The 26,379-nt window shown below is 39.2% G+C and overlaps 2 protein-coding genes across 2 annotated transcripts in view; one reads left to right on the forward strand and one right to left on the reverse strand.

Moving 5' to 3' along the window:
• LOC149936496 (uncharacterized) overlaps nucleotides 1-951 on the reverse strand; it is a 39,538-nt gene extending 38,587 nt beyond the window's left edge. The window contains exon 1 of the mRNA XM_090181044.1: nucleotides 609-951. Within this exon, the coding sequence (XP_090037170.1) occupies nucleotides 609-786 (178 nt within the window). The 5' untranslated portion in view covers nucleotides 787-951. The remainder of the gene's footprint in view (nucleotides 1-608) is intronic.
• Nucleotides 952-3,173: 2,222 nt separating this feature from the next.
• Nucleotides 3,174-26,379, forward strand: part of LOC149936497 (dual specificity tyrosine-phosphorylation-regulated kinase 4-like) — a 62,635-nt gene continuing 39,429 nt past the window's right edge. Inside the window, exon 1 of the mRNA XM_090180762.1 lies at nucleotides 3,174-3,706. Coding sequence (XP_090036888.1) covers nucleotides 3,644-3,706 — 63 coding nt within the window. The 5' untranslated portion in view covers nucleotides 3,174-3,643. The remainder of the gene's footprint in view (nucleotides 3,707-26,379) is intronic.

Genomic DNA, 26,379 nt, shown 5'->3' on the forward strand with positions numbered 1-26,379 from the left:
AAATAAAATTAAATTTAAAGAAACCAATTTTTTAAAAATAAAATTTAAAGAAACCAATTTTTTTGAAAATAAGAACTATATTTATAGAAACATTTTTTTTAAATAGAGACAGGAATCAAATAGTAGACAATGTTAAACAAAATGAAATCTTTATTTGAAATGCTGACTTATTTTCAAAATTCAGATTCAACAAATCGACTTTAGTTGTTCATTATTCCAAAAACAGACTTTTATGGAAAATGGAATACTTTCGAAAACAATCTCGATTTTAGGGCGGTTTTGAGAACCATGAAGAAAATAAGGGAGTTTTAGGTATTCTAGTTACCCAAAATAATCAACACAATATCTAGGAAAGAAGCGAAAAGACCCCATGTTGGCGTCTGATCTAAATCCTTCGGGAGAATTGTTTTAAAAGACTCTTGTCAAACGGACGACATCAAACCGTGTTAAGACAATCAACAATATAATTGTGTCGGACGAACAAAGCAAAAGTTGAAAATAGTAGCGGAAGCGTATGAATGGGGAAGAAAGGGTGTTGTCCAGTCCGGTTACTCCGCGGGTGGTGGGAGAACGGGACGGAGGACAACCAGGGGTCCAAATGATCTCACCTTTGGGCATGCCGCAAGGAGCTTTAGTCCTGCCATTGTCCAGAAAATCCAAATCGTATTTCCTTGCCGGAGGGAAAGTCAGAGCGACGTGACCATCGGACTGCTTGACCAGCCAGGAGCAAATGACCAGGAGCAAAGGTAGAATGGCGTTCCGTTTGTTCAAATACATTTTGTACATTTTTTAAAAGAATAATTTAAGATATAAATGGTCGATCTAACCCGACCGACCGGCGCGCATTCGCGCAAACACACACTGGTTTCCCTTATCTAAGCACGCCGAAAAACCGACCGCCGCGAATTCATTCTGTTGTTTATATCAAACATCCAATCAATATTAAACGATAATTCGAACGTCAGGAGCACATTTTAGCTAACTTAATTTAATCCTATTTAAATTTAAATTAACTTTAAAACGAAACGTATAATATATAGTATTAGAGGACGTCAAAAGTCGTTCTAACGTGGAAGAAAGTTTTAACGTCTGCTGGTTCACTTCGCTCCGAAAACCTGTAGTCGGAAAACGCCAAAAGTGGCGCACATTTCCCCCCTTTCTACTTTTTTCGAGTGCCCCCCTCCCCGAACTCTAAGCCCCCCTGTTGCGCCCTCCCCCTTCTTAGAGGAACATTTCGAGAAAAATCACGTCGAAGTGAAACGCAGCCGAGCGGTAAACAGCGAAAAGAAACCTTTTCTCCGGTTTCTTTCATTGACTGAGCTCAGACTTTTCTAAGCGGTTAGTAAGCCTTTGCGCGAATTCGAGATACCCAGAACGGTTAAGACGGCTTAGAGTTCTTACTAATTGAACGTAGAAAGTTTGTTGGAAATCGGGGGGAGGGCGGTTAAATCGGTTTGAAAAGTGTTTGCACCCCCCCGCCTGCCGCGATTGGTCGGCCCGAAGGACCTACCTGTTCAGGAAGAAGGTCGTCTTCTATGGACAGGTTTTTGGCGCGGAAAACTACAAGGTAAAAGAGGTCCTAGCCATACCCAAGGCGGTAAAAAGTGTCCGCCTTCGCTTACCCGACGCTAGCTACTAATATCCAAGGCGTAGCGTGTACCTCGCTTCGTAAGTTTAAATGAAACTGTCGGATGAAGGTGGCTTATGACTTTTGCGATATTATGAGTATTAAAAGAGGAATGGGGAAGGGACACGGGGGAAGGGAAACCGCATTATGGTATCGAAGAGAATGTGATCCGACAAGTTTTAATTTCTAGATTGTCGATGCCCCCCCCCCTTTAAAAAAGGCCCAAAGGCAATCATTCGCTTTCTACAAGATTTCTGCGAGCGAGGTTTTATTATTGCCAATCTTTTATCGAAATATGCCCGAGCCCTTTTTTGTACGTAGACTCGGAATTCCTTTTTTTAAATACTTTTTCCAGCTCCCAAAAATGATGTCAAACTTGTTTGCCTAAAACCACATTTTATTTTTACTCTTATTCGCGACTCAGTAATAATTTTCTTAGTACTTTCAAATGATTTCAACGAATACTTATCAGTACGAGCTTACGTAAATGTTGAAGAATTTCGGCTTTCTTTTATATCAGTTTGTTTCGCGTTTCATTTCAATTAAACGTTCTGATAATTAGGTTGGAATTTTAACGGAATGACCCGTGTTTAATGGTTTCATAATAATTATCTCAACCAAATGTTTTGCATAGTCTATATTATAGACTTTCAGATTGTTATAGGCCTTGTGATAATGCCACTTTTTTCGTTATAAAAAATGTATTACATAATTGTACAATAAGTTTTAAATATAAAGGTTTTATACTGTATAATCGTTTTAAAAATTGTTATTATAACTCCATCAATCATCATTTGATCCATTTGAAAGAACTCAACCTGAAAGTTAAAAATAAAACGCAGCACGTCGACTACTACCATGCTACTACTGCCATCTATGTACAATAATTGAAAAACTTTTCTTAAAGTATCGATCGCGCATGGACCAAAAATCTAAAGGGATTCACTAATTTAAGTGGAAAACGCCCTCGTTAAAATAAAACAATTTGAAAATTACAACAAATTGTAGTTAATTTAAGACAAACTTGGTGTCGCTGTCATCAATTTATGACTACTTATCGTGGATTAAATTTTCTTTGATTTGAAACTGCTAACGAGGCAACAAACCTTTCGAATTATGCAACGCCTACCGTGTCGGAAAACGAGATAAATAGACTGTGTGTCCTCTTAGATTCTTGGTCCATGATTCAATATGGAAAGAAAGTGCCCACTACTGCCATCTACTGTGCAAAAGCGGAGTTTATTATGAATTTATGGAAGGGCTCTTTTCTTTAGGGTTTCAACAAGCTAGTCAAGAGGGTAAAATGGTATTTCACAGCTAAGTCAAATATTCCACTTGATAGTTAATGTAAATTTATCGATTAGTACGAATTTATAGAAATTATTACCGCTAAAAGATGGCGAGAAGAGTCGAACGCGAGGTAACAATGGCAAGAAAAAACGAGAAACGCGTTCGATAGAGAGCTAAGCGTCCTCAAGGCGATTATAGATCGAAATTCGGCGTTCCCTCATTTCAGCGATGCTTGGCGGGGAAGCGGAGAAAAAGGCATATTCGGCGTCTGGTCGCCTCGCTTATTGGTGAGGACACGCTGCTCGCTAACAATCGACTCCTCGCTTATGTGCCAGCAAAGAATGAACAGAAACCAGGATATTTTGTAGTCAGGATTACGACAAATACGACGGATTTTGTTATCATTACCACTTCCCATAGTTTCGAAAGGACGTAATTACGAATAGTTTTTAAACTAAACAGTTCTCATTTTCGATTTGTTTCGGGGGGGTTCTCGGTTTGGGAGAAATAGAACCCAAAATACTCAAACTATTCTGTTGGGAATCGTTGGTGTTATGTCGTCGGAAGAAGAAGTCGCGCGTTGGACTGAGTAGCGCGGGCGGAAGCGGCGCTGTCGAGCAGTTCAGGCCACCCGTCATAGGCAAGCAGCTGGCTTCCAGAAGTTGGAGATTCCGGAAGGGTCAAGAGGCCGCCAACGACCAGCCCGTCAATAAACTGACCCCCATCATGGCCGAGGAGGTCTGTTCCGATAGACAACTACCACATATCCAAAGGGATTCCCTTCTCAAGGTAAATATCACCGAACAATTTCTCGCCCCAACTTGACCCCGTAAATCATACCCCCGGCATACCCCCCCAACTAAATTCAATTTCAACTTGACCATCGTCCGACGGTGTAGACCTTAACGCGTCAATGTTTCATTAAACCAAATCTACCACTTTTTAAGATCTTTGGTCTAGCACTAAATTAACTCTCATTTACATTAAAGGTGTCGGTTTTACTGATAATTCGATATGACTCGTAATTAAACTCTGAATTATTCTGTCCCGCTGCCTGGCGGTAATTCGTGACTCTAAACACGCAGTCGCCTTACCTGAAACCTCCAGGGGAAATAAAGAAACAACGAACTATAAACAATTGGAAAGCGAGAGAGAGAGAAACGGCCATCTTGCGCCGAAGCGATAACCCTCATTTGAATATTAATGGCTGTTCACGCTGTTTCGAATTACACCCGCCACAAGGCGAATACCCAACAAAATGAGCGAAAGAACCGTATTCCGCGTAGGAAAGAGTTCAAAATAATAAAAAACTCTCTTACCAGAAGCGTATAATATATCTCTTTCTAGAGAAGTAACCATTGAGATCATTGAAACGCGTAGCTTCTCCTACCCTGAGGCATTTTCCAACGCCAGCGAATTTTCATATGGGATATTTATTTATATAAAAAGCGTATTTTCCAGATGTAAAGTGTATGATCTATTCAGCCCCGTTGGCGATATCAATGTTATTTGGACACTCGAATTTATGGGAAACCATTACTAAATAATTTCATACCTTTCCCTTTCTTTAAATTTATTTCATCAAATATCAAATGATATTTTTTTAATAGTAAGTGCCATTTTTCACGATGATCTAATTTCGACACATTTAACGTTAATTTTGATCGGGAATTGATAAGCTGATTTGATTCGAGATAAAATATGAAATTGGGTCAAATTGTAGAGATAAATTTAGCTTATTTATATACTTTCGACAGATTTTCCACAAAAACAAATTCGGGATGTAGTGAGAAAGGGATTTAACAATAGCTCTATTTACATCTATAGGTTATTTGATAATTGAAAGGCTTTCTCTATATGAAGGGGGGAGGTGCCAGTAATGAAAATACAGCAGCGAATTGAAAAGGACGGTGAGGAAGATTAGTAGCGCGCTCTGGTGGCCATCCTACATCTTTCAATAACACTCGAGCGAGCAAGATCTCCCCGTCGACGTCATCCGCATTCTATCTCTCTCTTTCAAAAGCATCCTTTTTCGCTCCACCTGGCGGGAAGAAAATAAAGTAGAAATCTTCTCTCATCGTTGGGGCCAAGCTTCCTTAATCCCCCCTCCTTGACCCTCCATTTTAAAATGGTCCTCCCATCTATAAAACATAGCGGTGATAGAGCACGAAACAAACATCACCATCTTCCGAACCATTTATCCCGGTTGCGCCTCCAATTTTATATTATAGATTTTGCTCCTGACGGAATGGGCCACCTAAAATAAAAATATATATCGGGAAAGGGCTAAAACGAACATTGTAAACAGGCCTATATCGACTTTGAGAGCGTGGAAGAGGTTAAACGTGCTGTAAAAACCGTTATAAGTAAGCAGGAAGGACGTTCGCTATATCTATCTCTCTTCCTCATCGAGGAGACCGTCCATCCGTCCGTCGCCGAGATGTTGGACAACCCATCACAGTCGAATATTTTTCTCGCTGAAACTGGCGTAAGAAACTCGAGTGACTGTATCGATTTTGTGGTATTTCGGATTTCAAGGAAAGACGACTATGAATAACTTATAGTTTTCTTGAAAACCCCGCAGTATAAACGTGAAATATATATCAAATAATGGTGACACGGTTGTTGATTATGAATTAGTCATAAAGTTAACGAGATTTACTAGAAACTACGTTATTGGCTACATTGGACACCAGTAATCAGTACGCGTGACGAAACATTTTCAAAGTTGTAGGTCATGGTAGAGGACATTTTTAATCGATTAAAATTGACAAAGAAAATTCGCATACACAAGTACACGCTATCCGCGGCTATTGTGATGTAGTTTCGATCGTACAACCCTTTACTAAATATTGATTAAGTAATAGTCTCGTGTTTGGAACGGCCTTGACTTTCGAGAATTATATCAATTGTTTCGCGGAAGAGTCGGCCGATCCCCGCGTTTTAGGAATAAATATCACGTTTTCGGTCTCCAAACGCTAATTAGAAACCACTTAGAACCACTAATTTAATCGTATATTTATTTAACATTTCTAACGGCTATAGCTCTAATATTACAATGGGATCACAGTGGGGCGGGGATTAGGTCACTGAAATGTTTTACGTCACACATAGTTTAATTCATACCGGAAAATAAATTATCAATTACACTACAGCAAATTAATACTTAATAATTATCAGCTAAGCTAAGAGCCCAAGGTACCACAGAGGTCTAAGTCAACTAGTGACTTGTGAAACCAATTACCGGTGGCCGGGCTAAATTGCGTAGTAGGGAGGTGGAAAGTCCTTCATGCCACGAGAGCCAACAGCTCGCTACACTTACTATTACCGTTCACCTCAGCAAGTTCTTATGGATAACTCCTCTTACCAGCATCTAGGAGCAACAAACACAGCACCCCACATAAAGAGAACGCAACCCGTCAAAAGTCGTGGATTGTCTTGTGTACGTTTTTCATTGGCTAGACACTTTAGCGCCTGCTGCCGTCGAAAGGGGAAAATTCGGAAATTGTCTTCCCCCCGCCCGTAAAACGTTCAGCGTAAAGGCTCGTGACGCTCGTCCAATGAAATTAGTACACAACCCTTCGTTAGCGTGTTTAAAGGCTAGCTGCGTTCTCCTTGTGTTTGTTGCTCCTAGCCAGCAGGAAGAGAACTTGCAAAACTTAACGCGTAAGGAGTGGTTCAGAGTTTTTCACCCAGGGTCACATTAAGTTGTACTAACCAAGGATGTATCTCATTGGTTCCGTAAAATCGACGTCATGACTAGTTTTGTATATGTAAAACAATAAAAATAGATTAAATTTCAGATGTAATTTAATATTCATTGTTATTGTATTTGAAATTTGTAATTAGGATATTTCCAATTGTTACTCTTTGTTAAGAGTGGGAGTAAAAAAAACGACGTAAATAATTAAATACATCTACGCTGTGCGAGCTATTAACCCGGGCACCTGAATTAAAGGCTTCAAAAGTCGCTTGATGACTTAGGCCTAAGGTGGTACCTTGGGTATTAGCCTAGCTGATTATTATTATTATTATTATTATCCGAGCTACTGAAGTAATCGCATTAATGTGGAATTCACGCGCATGACGTACATTATAAGTATACAGGCTGACTAAACCTTTCTGTCAATACCCGACGCGTGAGTTCATATTTATGGTTTCTCGAAAGGCGACATTTCTAGGGGAAGAAAGCTCCGTCGGGGACTGACGGAATTACGAATTTAATCGCCTCGGAGGGAACCTCAGCCGTAGAAGGCCAAGTGAACATACCCCGACAAGTAATGAAACAAAAAAAGCCGAAAGTAAAGATTTAATGGGCTTATGACCTCTTGGCTCACCCTGGAGAGCGTCCGAATGTAGTGGATGAAATATTTGAACAAGAGGGCCCAGCTGTGGTATAAGTTCCACGCCGTATGTGTTAAGCTACTTCTACATGTCAGGCATGTACAAAACACTATACTCAAAATTTTATATCTCCAAGGGTAACCAAGTATCGTGAAAAATCGCTTACAGCGTTATTTAGAACCATACTATTTGGTTGAGGTTAACGTTAATAGTTAGTGTAGGGAGCTGTTGGTTCGCGTGGCTTGAAGGGCTTGCCACCACCTTCCTACGCATCGTAACCCGAATTAATGGCTATAAAATTCGCTTGATGACTTAGGCCTAGCTGATTATCTTCCAATTTGATTTTTTTTGATATTATGTCACTTAGGATTGTACGTTACGCAGTTTTACTTACTAGGTGTTTCTCCCCGATTTGTTTCAAACTCGGGGCTTATGTAGACCTTCATGTACCTTGAAAGCTCCCAAAAGTTTCAATGGACATTCGTTTCGCCATGGCAACCAAAAACTTGTTTCACATCTCAAGTTTAAACTTTCTCTACGTAAAATAGCGTTGCAAAATCACGGATTGTATTTGATTGATTTAACCCAATTTTATCGATTTTACCCAATTGTTTTGCCAAAATTAAAATTTTAAAATTTTTTAAATTCGTGATTTTCCCATGCTATTATACGTAGAGAAAGCTTAAACTTGAGTTGTGAAAAACATTTTTGGTAGCCATGGCAAATCGAATGGTCATTGAAATTTTCCCCTTAATGAGCTTTCACGGTACATGAAGGTCTAAAAAAATCGGGGAGAAACATCTCGGGATGTCCCCTTGTTAGTATCATAAGGATATTGTTAGTTATCATTGTACGTTAATCACATGGCTCACAGCTTAATTTAGTGTCGTACTTAAGGATATAGTTACTTATGATTGTACGTTAAACATACCACTCTCAGCTTCGTTTAGTGTCATACTTATGATTTTCTTACATAAACAAAAAACTATATTTCAGCTACTGAATACAAGCAAAGATTATATAAAAATCAGCTAGGCTAATACCACCTTAGGCCCAAGTCATCGAGCGACTTTTAATATAGAACTCCGTACCCTAGATTCGAATTCCGGGAGCTTTCTGATTGACGGTTTTGTAACGAAGCGTTTACCCACTTCCGACCTCAAAAAAATCGACCCCATTTGTTGCTACCATCTAGGAGCAACAAACGCAAGGAGAACGCCGCTAGCCTTTAAACACGCTAACGCATTGTTGTGTACAAATTGCATTGGACGAACCTTTACGCTGAACGTTTTACGGACGGGGGAAGACAATTTCCGAATTTTCCCCTTCCGACGGCAGCAGGCGCTAAAGCGTCTAACCAATGAAAATTGTACCCAAGAAATTGCACGACTTTTGACGGGTTGCGTTCTCTTTGTGTGGGGTGCTGTGTTTGTTGCTTCTAGATGCCATAGTCATATCTATACCAACTTGGTTGACGCGCTGTTGCGCGAACAAAGCGTCATCAAAGTTGGCCGTAGTCTTATCTATAGTTGGTTACCATGGAAACGATGGAGATAATTTGGTCTGAGCTCCGGCAGGAAGTGGGTAAACGCTATTGACTACGCGCGAGGCTGTTATTTCGAATCTAGAGTACGAGGTTTATATTATCTTTGATAAAAATTACAGTTTTTCTTTCTTTTAGTTGAGGAATATTAAACCAGATGGCGAAGCAGATCTCGCACCCACGTTACCTGGAAGTTACACTCAGCGTCGCAGTGTGAACTACGTAATAATATCGATAGTTTTTTAAGGTCTTAACGAGGTTTATAACTCTTTAAAGGGCCACAACGGTGTTTGAAAATTCTAGGTAATCCCTCCCCTTCCGCACTTCGTGATAACAGATTCAGCCAATCATCTTCAATCATAATCAAAATTTACATTAAATATATGGAAAAAACGGAAAGACCAAGTTGGGTTTTTTAACGAATGTGTAAAACTCAGAAGACATTCTACTGAAAAATCGTTTCAGTGATTTAAAATTCAACTAAAAACACTGGTAAAAAATAACTTGACACTTTTTGTTCCTTGATTCCTATGATTTGTTAATCTCTTCAACAATTTTTTGTAACATAAGTAATTGAATTTATAAATCGCGCAACTGACTAAAGAATTTTAAAACACCCCCCTAAATACAAGCACTGCTTAGGTAGGGGGAGGTTCTGTTGTGCAATATTTTTATGTATCACTGAATTCTAAAAAAGTTATCTTCCAAGAACAATAAAATAAAATAAATAAATAATAAAAATACAACTCCTCCTCCTACAACTACTACTACATTTCGGTCCTAGCAAGTGCCACTTCTATACATACATGTGGAACTAAAAACGAAGGTCCTTGTCGAAAGAGGAGGAGAGAACGCGTCGGAAAGGGTTCCAATCTTTCAAAATGTCCGTCGCTTCTGCAAAGCCTCCCTTTCTCTCGATTTCTCCTCGACCTATCGAGTCTTTACACAGAAGACGTCTTCGGAGTGCGTGGAAAGTGGGACAAAAGTGGCGGGAAGTTTGCGGGGGAATGTACAGGGGTAGGTCACGTTTATGACCAAAAAAAGAGGCTTCCGACGCGATGAGATTACGCCGGGAACAGAGAATGAAAAACAATTAGATCCTTAAAGACCTACAGTCTGACCCTTAATGGTATAGGCAAACTTCTTTAAGGGTCGGTTAGAAACGTTTTCCCCTCGGGTTCAACTTCCTTTCATAACGTTACACCTTTCCGGGGGGGGGGGGATAAAATGGTCCAAATTGAATTTGGCAACGTTATCAAGGGATTTGGTTATTTATTATAACTTTATTGGTTGCCCTAGCAACTTTCGGAAAAAAGAACAGCGCGTTTCCGGGGCTTGGTCTTTCCCGTTTTTGCCATGTATTTAACGTAAATTTTGATTATGAATGAATATGATTGGCTGAATCTGCTATCACGAAGTGCGGAAGGGGAGGGTCAACCTAGATTTTTCAAACACCGGTGTGGCCCTTTAAAGAGTTATAAACCTCGTTAAGACCTTAAAAAATTATCGATATTATTACGTAGTTCACACTACGACGCTGACAAGGAGACTACCCGAGGTGATTATCACCGATTTTGTTAAAACTCAGGGGTTAGGTAGACCTTATGGTAGTATGAAAATTGCCAAAGGGAACAGTTGCAATGGGCTATAGTTTTCCTATGGCAACCGAAAAAGCATGGGATTTTCTCGGTTACCCAAATTTTGTTAAAATTTAACCAAAATTAATCAATTTTACCCAAAATAGATTAAATTTATCTTTTTGGGTAAGTTTTCAAAATTTAATTTTTTCTAATTTTTTAAGTAAGTAAGTACCCTGTGAAACCGAGAAAATCCCATTCTTTTTTAAATGGGGTTATTTGAGAGATCAAAACCATTTTCGGTTGCCATGGGAAAACTAAAGCCCATTGCAACTTTTCCCTTTGGTAATTTTCATACTACTATAAGGTCTACCTAACCCCTGAGTTTCAACAAAATCGGTGACAACCACCTCGGGTAGTCTCCTTGTGAGTGTAACTTCCAGATAACGTGGGTGAGAGATCTGCTTCGCCATCTGGTTTGATACTCCTCAACTAAAAGAAAGAAAAACTGTAATTTTTTTCAAAGATAATATAAACCTCATACCCTAGATTCGAAATAACAGCCTCGCGCGTAGTCAATAGCGTTTGCCCACATCCTGCCGGAGCTCAGACCAAATTATCTCCATCGTTGCCATGGTAAGCAACTATAGATAAGACTACGGCCAACTTTGATGACGCTCCGTTCGCGCAACAGCGTTTCTTCAAAGTTGGCCATGATAGGACTATGGTCGAAAGTGGGTAAACGCTTCGTTACAAAACCGTCAATCAGAAAGCTCCCAGAATTCGAGGTATTATCTTTGCTTGTATTCAGTAGCTGAAGTATGGTGTTTTGTTTATGTAATACGAGGTTTATATGGCCTCTGTAATTTTCCTTTCCTCTACAGGTAAAAAGCGCGCCTCTCCATTTCGATTACTTTAGTTTGATTACGGACGAGGAGGCATTGGGCATTTTCGTCAAAGAGCCGCTCAGCTCACTCACCACTCGCACTCGCTAGCCTAATATCTGCTCATGCTCATGCAATTTTGAGCGGTAAAATAAGTGCTCCTCTCTTTCCGCTCTTTCTTGAGTGGTAAAATAAGCGCTCCTCTCTTTCCGCTCTTCTTTGAGCGGTAAAATAAGCGCTCCTCTCTTTCCGCTCTTTTTTTGAGCGGTAAAATAAGCGCTCCTCTTTTTCCACTCTTTCCTGAGCCGTAACATAAGCGCTCCTCTCTTTTAGCTCTTTTTTGAGCAGTAAAATAAACGCTCTAATCTTTCCGCTCTTTTTTAGCAGTAAAATAAGCACTCCTCTCTTTCTGTTCTATTTTGAGCGGTAAAATAAGCGCTCCTCTCATTTTCTTTTCGCGCTCTTCTAAAAAAAAATCCGCTCAATTTCGCTAATAATAACAAAAGCGCTCAAAATGAGAGGAGCGGTGCCCATCACTGTTGGCCAGTCCGCGATGGAGCAGCCGCGTCGGGCGTGGCGTTTTGGTTATTTCCCCGGACGCATCAATCTTCCAACGACGATTAAAAAAAATCGTTGTTTTCCCATTGACCCAATTTCATTTATATTCTAATCAGCCCTCGTCGACCCGGGGCCGGAATGAATAAACCAGGGACGGACGGGACCCTGAAATTATTCCGAAAGTGTAATTACTACCAGACTAAATGCGTAACGCCGTTACTGACCGAGGCTTAGCGAATATAAACAAAGCTCGGACTGCGGACTTTATCTCTAGGGTCTAATAAAAATTAGTTAAGGGAGAGAAGACTTGGCGTCGTTCTGAATTGAAATTAATCGAAAAAAGGACGTAGACAACCGTTGACTTTTCCATTGGCTTACCTCCCCCTCGAGACCGGCCGAGTCACCTGACGCGTATCACTATCAGTCGTGAAACGCAAACTCCACCTTCTCTCCGCCTTCGCGACAAACAATCGGTCAAGATTTGTCTCGAGAGTAGCCGATATTTTTTCGCGTCTCTTTTTCTTCTTCCTCTGACTTGGTCGCTGCGAGGCAGGGGGCGCTGGTGGCGTTCATTCATTCGAGAATTTCGAGCGGAAAGCGCCAGGCCAAAACGGCAGCTCGTTAATCACCGTCGATTTCAATCTCTCTCTCCATCCTTTCCAACAGTGTAAAGGCGTTCTTCGGACGACCCGGCCACGGACAGTTCCGAAAGAATAAGCCGGAATTGGCTGCCCGCGGGGGAATTCAATTATTTCCAACCCCCTTTCCTTAAATACGCTCTTGAACTTTCGGATGGATAATTCATAATTATAATTTAAAAGTAATTCGAATAAAAATTGGCCTACTAGCGCCTGTAGACGTGCTCGAACCGCGCAACACCCGTGTTCCGGGAGAAGTTAATTTACAGGGTTTAGCCTACTACGGACTTTCCTACCAGAGCGCCTGTAGAAGTGTTCCAACGCGCAACGCCCGTGTTCCGGGATAAGTTAATTTACAGGGTTTGGCCTACTACGCACTTTCCTACCAGAGCGCCTGTAGAAGTGTTCCAACGCGCAACGCCCGTGTTTTGGGAGAAGTTAATTTACAGGGCTTGGCCTACTACGCACTTTCCTACCAGAGCGCCTGTAGAAGTGTTCCAACCGCGCAACACCCGTGTTCCGGGATAAGTTAATTTACAGGGTTTGGCCTACTACGCACTTTCCTACCAGAGCGCCTGTAGAAGTGTTCCAACCGCGCAACACCCGTGTTCCGGGATAAGTTAATTTACAGGGTTTGGCCTACTACGCACTTTCCTACCAGAGCGCCTGTAGAAGTGTTCCAACCACGCAACACCCGTGTTCTGGGGTAAGTTAATTTACAGGGTTTGGCCCGAGGGGCAGGTCACTCTTTTTAAGGGTGTCCTAATAATCACGATTAAAAAATTTATCAAGATTTAATCATTTTTAATCTTTGTGCAGTCAAAGCTACAGATTTTGTTTAAATCAGATTTAATCATGATTTAATCACGCGTAGGGTGTCCTTATAATCATGGAAGTGAACTGCCCCTCGGTTTCGTCTACTACACACTTTCCTACCAGAGCTCCTGTAGAAGTGTTCGAGACGCGAAACACTTGGAGGCAGTGGAGGCGCCAGGGGGTAGGCTGGATCGACTTACCTTGAAAATCGGAGGGGGACCCAAAATTCTTCTAAAGGGGCTCAAAAATGTTTTTAACAGTGACCACTTTATGGTGCTAACTTTAAAATTCTTTACGTTGCAAGCTAGTTTAATTTTTTGGTTGCGTGATTGAACGAAGCAACAACAAAAACAAAACTCGCCTTTGTTATACAATCTATACGCTTTTTCTATGTAAATGTTCGTCATCGTGTACCCTGCTTTATCGCGGAAGAAACTAAGCTAATGAAACACTTTAGTTCCCATTTAAAAACGCATATCAGTCGTTGTCCTTCAACATTTTCTACAAAGAGTAGCCAATGTAACAATGATTTTTTTAGTATTTATATTAGGTGGCTTCAAAAGTCGCTCGTTGACTTAGGCCTAAGGTGGTGCCTTGGGTAATAGCCTAGCTGATTATTATTATTATTATCCGAGCTACTGAAGTAATCGCATTAATGTGGAATTCACGCGCATGACGTACATTATAAGTATACAGGCTGACTAAACCTTTCTGTCAATACCCCTAGCGTTAAGAATTATTAAGTGGTCCTCAAGACCACCGACCCAACCTGCAAAACAATCTTTATGGAAGACCCCTTAAATTTTTCAAATTTCCCTGTACAGTGGCGCCAAACCTTTTTAAAGCCAAAGGCAAGAGCGACCAGAGCTGCAAACGTTGGTGTTCCACACCAAATACCTGAGGTTATATTCCCTTTAAGACCACCAACCAATGACCTATTTATTTTTCTAGTGGTCTCCATGCCCATTTTAATAATTATTACTAGACAGTTTCTGCAACTCATAAATCTGGCGTAAAGAAACATGTCTCAGACTTTCCTTAATATTGGTTCCAACTGCGGGAAAGGTCGTGGACGTGTTTTACGAGTTGCTGAAACCGTCTATTATAATTACAAGTTTCTGCTCTTAATTCTTACAAATAAAGAGTGCTAGAAACTAGTACAAATTAAGGGGCAAAGTAGCTAACTTTATTTCTTGTACAAAAACTTTTAACATTTACAAACTAATAGTTAAGAAGATGAAACTTCCATCTGTTTAACCTTCTTTCACTATTAATTAACCAAAAGTTTAATGGGCTATAAACTTCGTTTACACGTAAAAACATTTTTGGCCGGTTTACGTATTTCACTTGGCGTTTGTTTAACTTCCAGGTCAGTGGCGTAGCTGAGAACTCAGAGGCCCCCCGCAAAAATCTCTATGAGGCCCCCCTTTTTAATTTTTTTTATGGTTAGCGGGGACCCCCTGAAGCTCGAGGCCCCCCTTGAAGCTCGAGGCCCCCCCCGCACCGCGGGCCCTGTGGTCCATCAGCTACGCCACTGATTCCAGGTATCGAAGGCAAGAAATCTCTAAAATGAGTGTTCGCGGCCAAGGCCTATTGAAAATTAAAACGCCTTCAAAGGTAAAATAGCGCTTACTTCAGTGAAATAATGATATATTCTTAAATCGGAACATAATGTTGTAAACTAGCTTGGTTGTTGAAGGTAATATATAATACCATAAGTGTATAATATTATTATATAAGTGTGACTCTTCCTATTCTTCACACGTAAACGTTTTACTGAGAGCTATTCGCAAGACAGAATGCATTACGGGCTTCGTCGCCGTTTTGTGTCCGCTTGCTAACGCATCACACGTAGCCTTTGCTATGGGGATATTTTCTTCTTGTGATGACGTCACTCCGTTACTAGCTCTCAGTAAAATATTCCCCAAAGGGGCAAACTTATGAATAATATTATAGACTTATGATAATATTAATTAGGGGGCCCATTTATTGCCTTAGCCTACCTTAACAAAAAACCTGGCGCCACCATGCACTTCTTGGAGAAATTTTAAGTTGAAAATAAAACTAGAAATCCGTGTAAAACAAAGGGGCAATAGTAAATAAAAATTTGATTGATGTCGACGTCAGAAGCGAACCGAAAACTGGGCGTGTCATTTTTATGGAATTTATGGCGGGAATTTTGAAAAGAACTCTCCGATTCCTTTCACGAATTTTTCAATTCCGCCCTAGTGACACGCGCCAAATAAAAACTATGAAAATCTTTTGACCAACGCTTATTACCAAAATTAATAAGAAAGATTGTAACCGAAATGAAACAAAAGAGGGTTCGTGGCCTGGGCCACTCCCGCGGCCTTGAGGTCAATCCCAAATACGCCTTTTTATTACTATTATTATTATTATTATTAGAGTAAAAAGGCGATTCCTACTAAAACACTAGTCAGCATTTAATCAACGCCAATGCCTTTAAATTCGGGACAGATAAATGTCTGACAATTAATGGTGAAACGCGCGGAGCTTTTTCGGCCATATTTTCCTGTAGGTTTAATAAGTAAATGGAAGATGGCGCCAGCTGCCGATAATTTCTCAGGGTCAGTTGGAAACTTGGAATGAGCAAAACGTATTTTGTCTCGGCGTTTATAGGTAAATGCGGAAAGCCGATACGAACTCTTTCAGAATTTAATTAAAGGGCTGTCACTTTCGTAGATAAGGAGAGGGAGGATATATGGCCATAATGGCACCTGTACCGTACTGTACAGGTTGTCTCCATTTTATTCCAGCAGCGCATTTCCAGGGCTAGCGATCAAAGGTTCCCAAACAGGATAAAAATCTCAAAATTATAGGAGATTACTGAGCTAAAATATCTCATTTCTATGAGCTTTATAAAAGTTTAAAATATACGAGATTTAAATGAAATACGTGTCTATTTCTCTTTGTTGGCAGAATAACTACCAGGTTACATTGATGGCGATGCATACCCAGTGGCGTAGCTAATGGTCCGCAGGGGGCCTTACCCACCATAAAAAAAATTGAAAAGGGGGGCCCCCATCGAGATTTTTGCGGGGGGGGGGTCTGAGTTCTCAGCTACGCCACTGTACATACCGGTGAAGACGTGTTTTCGACCGGGCCGCGTCAGCTGTTATCCGGGCCCTAGGAAATGAGTTCATTTTTTATTCTTACTTTCATTTCAACAAATTTGTCGATGAAAATTAGTCGTATTTGTGTGACTTGTGTCTATTTTTCCAACGCAGTCTTATCGAAGATAGTATAGTTTTTGGTACACCACGGCACCAGAGTACATAAAGACAAAAGGGCACGATCTAGTATCGTTTAAACACCCTTTTTATTGTCATGTACCCTGGCTCACCTGAAATGTAAAAAAGGTGTTAATATTTTTTAGAAACCGTTCTTGTATGACCCGTTTGCTGTAGAACTGAAACCTGAAAGGTTACGCAATATATTTAAGATTAATTAACTGTAAACCTTTCTATTATTTCCAAAATTAAACTGTGTAAGGAAAGTAGGAAACCTTCCATTCGAAAGTTTAAATTAACTATTATACACTACGAATGTGTATAATAGTTAATTTAAGGTGTTGATTTAATAATTTGTCATTATTACCCTGAAGTAATCTTCAGATTTCACGACGAAAGCGTTTTAATTTTCAATAGACCTTGGCCTGAAGCAAAAACAAAAATAGTTGGCGAATGAGATTCCAAGGAGGATAGGAAGGGAGGCGAAGTAGGAGGGATGAACGCGCCAGCATCCTTGTAAGAAGCTTAGCGCGAACTCGGCAGGAAAATTTCGGGAAAATGGCGGCAAGATTGCGACCGCTACGCTACGTGTTGCCGCCATTTTTCCGAAATTTTTCCGCCGAGCGCGCGCTAAGCTTCTTACAAGGATGCTGCCGCGTTCATCCTTAAGCCTGGTTCACACGATGCGATTTTGTCGTATGCGACCGGTTGCACGCGACAAATTTTCAAAGATCGCGTCGTATGAAGGGGTTTTATTAAGTCGCATGCGACGTTGACCGAAAATAGGTTGGAACCTATTTTATCGCGCGCGACGGGCAGCTTTGGTAGTATTAAAAGTGGGAGTAAACGGGAGACATTCCTTTGGAAAATTTCTAAGTTTCCTCCACGCGACGAAATTCTATTTTAGCATACGGGCCGGGGCATTTGCCTCTTCTTTCGACGTAGCTCATTGGCCACAGAATCGTTCTAGTTTCCCTTGCAGTCTCGCTATATAAATTTTCAATATTAATGTTAAATACGTAATTTGTAGGTATTACTAACTCTTAAATTTCGTCCCTTACACTTTAAACAAAGCTTAACTTTTCAGAACAAAATAAATTATACTACAGAGTTCTCAGCCTTTAGACCAGAAAAATACAAAGAAATTATAAGGATAAAAATACAGAATATTTAAGATTTTTAGGAGTTTTATACGGCTAAAATATGTTAATATGAGGGTTTTTATCTTTTAATATTTGCTTTCGCGGTGTTTACATATTTCGAAGGGCTGATCACTCCGCGTAATCGGTGTACTGAGCCGTACCTTTGACTGAACTAATGTGATTACGCGTAATCTTTGAAGTCCCTGCCTTTGGCAGTGCTAATCTAAGCGTAATCCGGTGTACAGTACAGACTTTCTAAGAGTGGTTAGCCCCTCGACATATTTGTATATTAGCTGTATTTTAGCAATAACAAATATGATAAATATATAAAGGAAATATATGGAAAATATATAAAGGAAATATAGGATAAATATATAAAGGAAATATAGGAAAAATATATAAAGGAAATATGGGATAAATATATAAAGGAAATATGGGATAAATATATAAAGGAAATATAGGATAAATATCTAAAGGAAATATATGGAAAATATATAAAGGAAATATAGGATAAATATATAAAGGAAATATATTATAAATATATAAGGGAAATATAGGATAAATACATGAAGGAAATATAGAATAAATATATAAAGGAAATATTGGATAAATTTATAAAGGAATTATAGGATAAATATATAAAGGAAATATAGGAAATATAGGATAAATATGTAAAGGAAATATAGGATAAATATGTAAAGGAAATATAGGCTAAATATATAAAGGAAATATAGGATAACTATATAAAGGAAATATAGGATAAATATGTAAAGGAAATATAGGATAAATATGTAAAGGAAATATAGGCTAAATATATAAAGTAAATATAGGATAACTATATAAAGGAAATATAGGATAAATATGTAAAGGAAATATAGGATAAATATAGGATAAATATATAAAGGAAATATAGAATAAATATTGAATTATAGGATTTTATAAAAGCAATTCTGAATGACATGACCTCTGGAGCTCCCTTATTTTTCTTAAAAGTGGTGCAAGGCAGAGTTCCTTCATTTTCAAGGTATAATAATTATAATTAAATATAAAAATTAATTAAACTACATTTGGGGAAAGCAATCACTCAATTTCCGTGAATTTTCACCGAGTGTTCCTTTAACGGTGTTCTCAGAGCGCTACATAATTTAATTTCGATTTCGCGAATAAAGAGTGTTTTTCCTTATGGAAAACAAATTGATTACAGTCTACAAACTAAGATTTCGCGTCTATTGATGACTTTGGAAATGAATATTTCGCTTGAGAATAACTCTACAGGCTATGGTTTAAAAAGCGGGCTGTTTGCCTAAGACATGTACAGTGTTAGCTAGTGTCCGACATTTGTAAAAATCCCGTACACTATAGAGAAAAATGACTTTATAAATCTCGAAATCAACTGGAAAATCTTAAAATCAGTTTATGATTTCTGTATCAAGTTACTTTGAGATTCAAAATAATGTACGCAAAATTTGAAAGCGTCGGAAGCCTCGGTCAACTTCTGTATCAAGTTACTCTGAGTTTCAAAATCCTGTACGCAAAATTTTAAAACTTCGGAAGCCTCGGTCAATTTCTGTATCAAGTTACTCTGAGATTCAAAATCCTGTACGTAAAATTTGAAAACGTCGGAAGCCTCGGTTAATTGGGCTGAGCGGATATGAGTACAGACCAAAAAATAAGAATAAAATTCAACTTCGAATATTTGCAGTTTCGAAACTATCGCGAGAGCTAATTGCCAATCGATATAAAATAACAACATATTTCATTACGTTTTCATAATAATGTATTCAGGTTAATAGAGAATAATAATAATAATAATAACCAGCTAGGCTAATACCCAAGGCACCACCATAGGCCGCATCTACAACCACCATTTTAGTGATTCACGGAAGATATTCTCCATCTATACACGGAGAGAGAGAGCCCGCGATAGTACAAAAGCGTATACCCTTTCACCGTCAGAAAATGGGGGAAAATTACGTGAGTAAAACGCGAAGGGGCGTGGTTTTTCTTCGAGGGATCACGCCCACGTATTCTTTGTGCATCTCAATACCCAGGAGCAACAAACACAAGGAGAACGTAGCTAGCCTTTAAACACGCTAAGGCAGTGTTGCGTAGAAATTTCATTGGACGAGCCTTTTCGCTGAGTGTTTTACGGAAAAGGGGAAAACAATTTTCCCCTTCCGACGGCAGCAGGCGCTAAGGTATGTTCCCATTTAACATAATTTTACCTTCTCCCAAAGTTATCAGTTCTCCCAAAAACATGGTGTCCCATTTGTCCCAATTCCATTTCTCCGAACCGGAGTTCATTTAACCCAAAAATATGTATTCCCATTTTTCCCAACGATCAAGTTTCCCAAAAAAATTGATTCCCATTTCTCCCAACGATCAATATTCCCAAAAATATGGATTCCCCTTTTCCCAATCATTATTTTCCAAATATATGGTAATTGCGCGTTTTTAGATCTCATCGGTACGAGTCGATATGTCGAAAAAAATACAGCGTAACATTTTGACGGCATTATATTTTTTGACGACATTGTCTAATAAAATAGGAAGGGGCCCATATGTGAATTGACTTGGCGTTAGGTTAGATTAGGTTAGGTTAGGTTTACCATATTCATATGGGCAAAATTTGATGTACTTGCATATTAAAATAAAACTTAGATTCATGTTTATACCAAGTGTAATTTTGGGACAAATGGGATTTGGGATAACTATTTTGGGACAAATGGGATTTGGGATAACTATTTTGGGACAAATGGGATTTGGGATAACTATTTTGGGACAAATGGGATTTGGGATAACTATTTTGGGACAAATGGGATTTGGGATAACTATTTTGGGACAAATGGGATTTGGGATAACTATTTTGGGACAAATGGGATTTGGGATAACTATTTTGGGACAAATGGGATTTGGGATAACTATTTTGGGACAAATGGGATTTGGGATAACTATTTTGGGACAAATGGGATTTGGGATAGCTATTTTGGGACAAATGAGATTTGGGATAACTATTTTGGGACAAATGGGATTTGGGATAACTATTTTGGGACAAATGGGATTGGGACGAATAGGATTGGGGGAAATGGGATTGGGAGAAATTGGAATTGGGAGAACTATTTTGGGTGAAATGGGGGTAAACCGGCGCTAAAGCGTCAAACCAATGGAAAATGTACGCAAGAAAATGCACGACTTTTGACGGGCTGCGTTCTCCTTGTGTTTTCGCAATTATTTAAAGTGCATTATAGTTACTGTACTTATCTATTTAATCGTTTTATGGTTTTTAGTGTCGGCTGGGAGGTTTGTGGGAGGTTGTTCCAAACACTCCTTCCTTCAATTTTGTATGTGTACCTTCCTATATTTTAAGTGTACGCGCGCTTTTCGATTTCCCGAAATTTCTTTATTTTATTAAAAATTAACCACTCAATATTTTCTGATGCGGTTTTCGCCATAAATTTTAGTTTTTAATGGGCTATAGGGCTATCTAACTGGTTAAAGTTGGACCGTTCTCCCTTAAAGCGAATCAATAGACTCGGTACATTTTTAGCCGTTAAAAATTCGTGCCTAATGGAATCTGCGTGTTTAATTTTAAAGGCCTAGATGGATACTTCTCTAGTAAGGGATATTTTATAAACTTCTGGTGCCACTGAATTTCTTTCGGAACAAAAACCTGTACCAGCAATGTGCGAGGATTAAAAAAAGGGTAGACGCTAATATAGATTTTCCTGTTTTATTAAAATGGAGTGTTTTACGTTTTAGCATTAATGTATACGCGATTTACGAAGTAATCACCCCCTTTTTGGAAGCTAGAGCTGTGGAAGCTACCGGCTTCGATGCACCGACCAGTGGCGTAACGACCAAATTTGGGCTCCCCCGCGGGATATCAAAAGGGCCCTTTATTTCCCCCATTTTTAGAAGTTCTTTGAAAATATTGCCAGATTTCTACAATTTTACCAATAGTTAAAGCATAATTTTTTAATTATTTAAAAATTTAAATAAATTAAAAAACCAATACTTAAAACGAAAGGGCCCCCTATTTGGTGAAAATGTCATGGGCCCCCCCGCGGTCGCGGGGTCTTTGGGTCCTTAGTTACACCACTGGCACCGACATGGAATGTCAGCCAATGAAAAAGGCGTGCCGACATCTTAGAAATCCCGACAGACATTCTTATAAAACATTTTTGTAAAAACCGTAAGTCGGAGAGAAGCGTAGACGTTTACGTCTTTTCGTCAGCTTCTGAAACTGTCTAATAACACAAGTGCAATGAACGTCTGTTTCCTGTAATTGAAAAAAGGGGGCGCTACACGAGACTAGGGGAATTAGCATTTTGATTTCATACGCCACACGCGCGCGAGACAACGCGTTCTATAAATATAAATAAATCGGCGCGTGACAGCTCGTGCCGCAGACAAAGGCCAAGGCAAATTCGGCCGCACTAGGCGTGGCGCCCCTTTTAACAAAAAAAAACATTCCAAAAACTCATTATGAATAGTTATTTCTATAAGTTAACTTAGCCTACTTGTTTAATGTTTCTTTTACGTTAGGAACGCGTAATGGAGTCACGAGGAATTTCGATTTTATAGCGCGCGTGCAAATCGCGCGTGCTAAGATTGTACTAATAAAGCTCGGTTTTGTGACGTAACATGCTTAATTTCTATGTTTTTGTTCATTTGATTTCATAGTTTGGTTGTTCTTTCAAATTTTAATTCACAACCGAAAACTATCACTACGCCCCCTTTGGTTCGGCATTGAAACCTAGATAGGTAGCGGCTAAAGCAGACGCTATTATAGTTTTTCCTCATCGTTATTCGTCAATTTGACTTTATGAATAATGATATTTGCATTTTAATACAATTTTTGCATCGTTTGCTTATAGTTTGATAAATTTATTTAAAGGAAAAGTCCAGGTTTGGTAAAACCATAGACTAAGGAAGGTCTTCATTGAACCCGAAAATATAACTTAATTCTAGGCCATAAATATGATTTATTATCGGTGTTTTTGGTACCATAGTCCAATTCTACGAGGTTTCCCAGGTGGAAAACGGAGAAAAATAAATAAATGGTGCAATAGGCGATTTCTGGACATTTTCGTCGGTTTTTCGCGCCAATCGATCGGAGAGAATTTTCAAAACAAGGGCGTGGGAGGTAATGAACTCGAGAGCTCGAAGTGTTTTATCAAATTCATCCGCATTCTAATCGCGAAATTGATACGAGGAGAGCGACCGACTGAGAGCCCACGCTCCAGGTAATACCATAAGCAATATAGCAAACATAAGTATGAATACGGAACTAACTCGAGTCTCTTTGTTGGCAAAATTATTGGTAGGTCTAATTCAGGACGATAAATACATGTGATAACGAGTTTTAGTCTTAAATTGGAAATAACGAAGAGAGTGTTTAAAATAATCAATTTTATATTCCGATTTGATAATTTATCATTACTTTGCCAAAATTTGTTATTTTTACCAATGAGGTAGATACAAACAAATCTGGGATTCGCGAGACACGTTTTATTTGAGTAGGGGAATTAGGCTTAAGTTTCACCTTTATCCAGTCGTGTTGGCGCCATCTGTTTCTATAAGCAGACACTTTTGCGAAATATATTAAGGTTTAGTTTTCCAATAACACGATAGATGGCGCCAACACGATTTGATTAAGTTAATTTACTAGGCCTAACTCTCCAATTCAACAAATACTGTCCCGCGAAACGTTAGGTCCCTTTAAGCCGGATTTGGATCTCTATTTATTCTACCTCATTGATTTTTACTATTGAAAGCGTATGTTCAGTAGGCCTTGGCTAGATTCGTAGAAAAGGCTGACGGCGGCGATTTCTAGGTTACTATTACCTGAAACTTTCAAATTCTTAGAAACAGCTCGCGTATTATCAGTCTATCAAAGCAGTTATTTATATGGTCTTTGACGAAATCTTTTAAATGGTAGAGGAAGAGTCATACTTAGAACTTGTGACGTTACTTATGATAATGCTCCATTACTTTCGTTCTCTATATCCCTCACTCTGCGCTGGGGGACTCCGATTTGAAAGCAACTGATTTTTCCACTTTAACTAATACATAGAATACTCTCACGCAAAAAAGATAGATTTTTCTTTCCAAGAATCTCCGAATAAAAAAGAACTTTTTCTCCGAATCTCTCCCTCTCGATGGAGAACATTTCACTTCAAGCGAAAAATCGCCGATATCAGCGATATCCGAAGTTCTTGCTATTTTATGGCCCGATACTAATAAGATTTTAATAATACTATCAGAAATTTACAACTCCTGTAGGTTACTACTGAACTCTTCAAAAATACCGTACTTCGATAATATTACGGCTAGTGAATTTTTTTACAATTTTATTTCAATTGTGAGCCCGCCCGCAACCCAAATCCTGGCGATGCTACTGATTTCCGCCACGCCTACACTACAGTTGCAACCCAATACTTAACTAATTACTTAACCAATTCAGTCATCGTGCGATAAAAAACCATTAAAATTAAAAAAATTAAGAACACTTTTTCTAAACATTTTTATAAATTTTTAAGAAAATAAAATTTTTCTAATAATTTTTTAAATTTTTAAGAAAGGAAAAAATTTCTAATATATTTTATAAATATTTAAGAAAAGAAAAATTTTCTAAATTTTTTTATAAATTTTTAAGTAGTAAAGAAAAATTTTCTAAACATTTTTATAAATTTTTAAGTAGTAAAGAAAAAATTTATAAACATTTTTATAAATTTTTCATTAAAGAAAAATATTTAAATATTTTTTATAAATTTTATGAAAAGAAAACAAATGTAAACATCTTAATACATTTTTAAGAAAATAAAAATTTTCTAAACATTTTTATAAACCATTTAAATGGATAGAGGACGTCCGAAAAATTTCATGTTAATATTTCCAGTATTTGATTTATTATAAGCAACCAAATTTCGTGTTTTATCCCCCCGACTCGAGAATCTCAGAACCGCTTGGTTGAACCTACCTGCAGCGCCATCTCGTGAACGAAATATTATTATTTTTGTCGGAACTGTCGTCTGCTACGACATTCTCCTTGGCTTTTTAATCGAGTTAAATTGGTAGATTGTAGTTAATCGTGTTTTTAATATGCCTTACACGCCGCCCTTTCTCAAATATTAGCCGCTTCATTCTTTTGGCGCTGCACGTAGGTTCAACCGCGATTTCTGAAATGTTTGGAGCCGTTTGATGTAGGTTGCAGAAAAAGTAGCGTAACTTTTTAAATACTTCTCCAAGAACTATAAAATTTCAGGGACATAATTATTAATACATTTTCTATCTTTCTGTAAAAAAACCTCGTAAATTTTGGTTTTGGTGATAGTTCTCCTTTAAGGAAAGAAAATATTTTCTAAGCCTTTTTGTAAATCTATAAAAAAACCTTTCACCTGTAATCTTTCGAATATACTGCTCTTCATAAACACAGAATGACCCGAGGAAAACAAATTTTCAGTCTGCAAAGAATTTACGTTTCCGATTTTTAAATGCCCATAGTTTTACCAGATGGCATCAACAGTCTGAGACGTCGAAACTCTTAAAACATCGACAAACTAGTAGTTGGTCGATGTTTAGGACAAGTGTCGGTTCCATCCACAGGGCCGTGCTTAGGGGGTGGCGAGCGGGGCGGTCACCCAGGGCCTCGGAGGGCCGCTACAATCAGTTTCGCCCATGCATTTCGCCCGGGGCTGCGAGACCTCTAAGCACGGCCCTGTCCATCCAAGGCACTTGGAATCGTGTTGCTCAATCTACAATCACTGCCCTTGTTGCTGATTGACTCTTTATAAATGTCGTGTTACCGAAAATTACAGTTCAGTTAGTATAGTAATCGTTAAAAGTATATTTAATATAATATATCATTTTTTTTCTTTTATGACGAATGTTTCACAGTTTTTACAGAGTCTTACGAAAAGACAGAAGTGGATCCCTTAAAATAGTGTTAATAGTAAATTATATATATGGTATTTCAAAAGGTTATGCAAAAATTTGAAGGAGTTGTAGGGGTGAGTTGAGAACAGAGATCGGCGGGCTCTGGGCTCTAAAGAGTCCGAGAGCTATTTTTGGACGCGAGCTCGACTCTTCGGGAAAAAAGGAAAGAGCGCGAGCGCGAGCTCCACTCTTCGGGAAAAAAGAGAAGAGCGCGAGCGCGAGCTCCACTCTTCGGGAAAAAAGGAAAGAGCGCGAGCGCGAGCTCCACTCTTCGGGAAAAAAGAGAAGAGCGCGAGCGCGAGCTCCACTCTTCGGGAAAAAAGGAAAGAGCGCGAGCGCGAGCTCCACTCTTCGGGAAAAAAGAGAAGAGCGCGAGCGCGAGCTCCACTCTTCGGGAAAAAAGAGACGAGCGCGAGCGCGAGCTCCACTCTTCGGGAAAAAAGAGACGAGCCCGAGCGCGAGCTCCACTCTTCGGGAAAAAAAGAGAAGAGCGCGAGCGCGAGCTCCACTCTTCGGGAAAAAAGAGACGAGCGCGAGCGTGAGCTCCACTCTTCGGGAAAAAAGAGAAGAGCGCGAGCACGAGCTCAGCCGCTAATAATAAAAGAGAAGAGCGCGAGCGCGAAATCAGCCTCTGAAAAAAAAGAGAACACCACGAGCTTCAGCTTCTGAGATAAAAGAGAAGAGCTCGAGCGCGAGCTTCAGCGCCGCCCTTAGAGAGGAGAGTGAAATTTAAAAAAATTGATTCCCGCCGTTCTTCACGAAGCTCATCAC

Source organism: Leiobunum rupestre, chromosome 7 (genome assembly GCF_980474605.1).
Source record: "Leiobunum rupestre chromosome 7, qqLeiRupe1.1.hap1, whole genome shotgun sequence".
Classification (NCBI taxonomy): domain Eukaryota; kingdom Metazoa; phylum Arthropoda; class Arachnida; order Opiliones; family Sclerosomatidae; genus Leiobunum; species Leiobunum rupestre.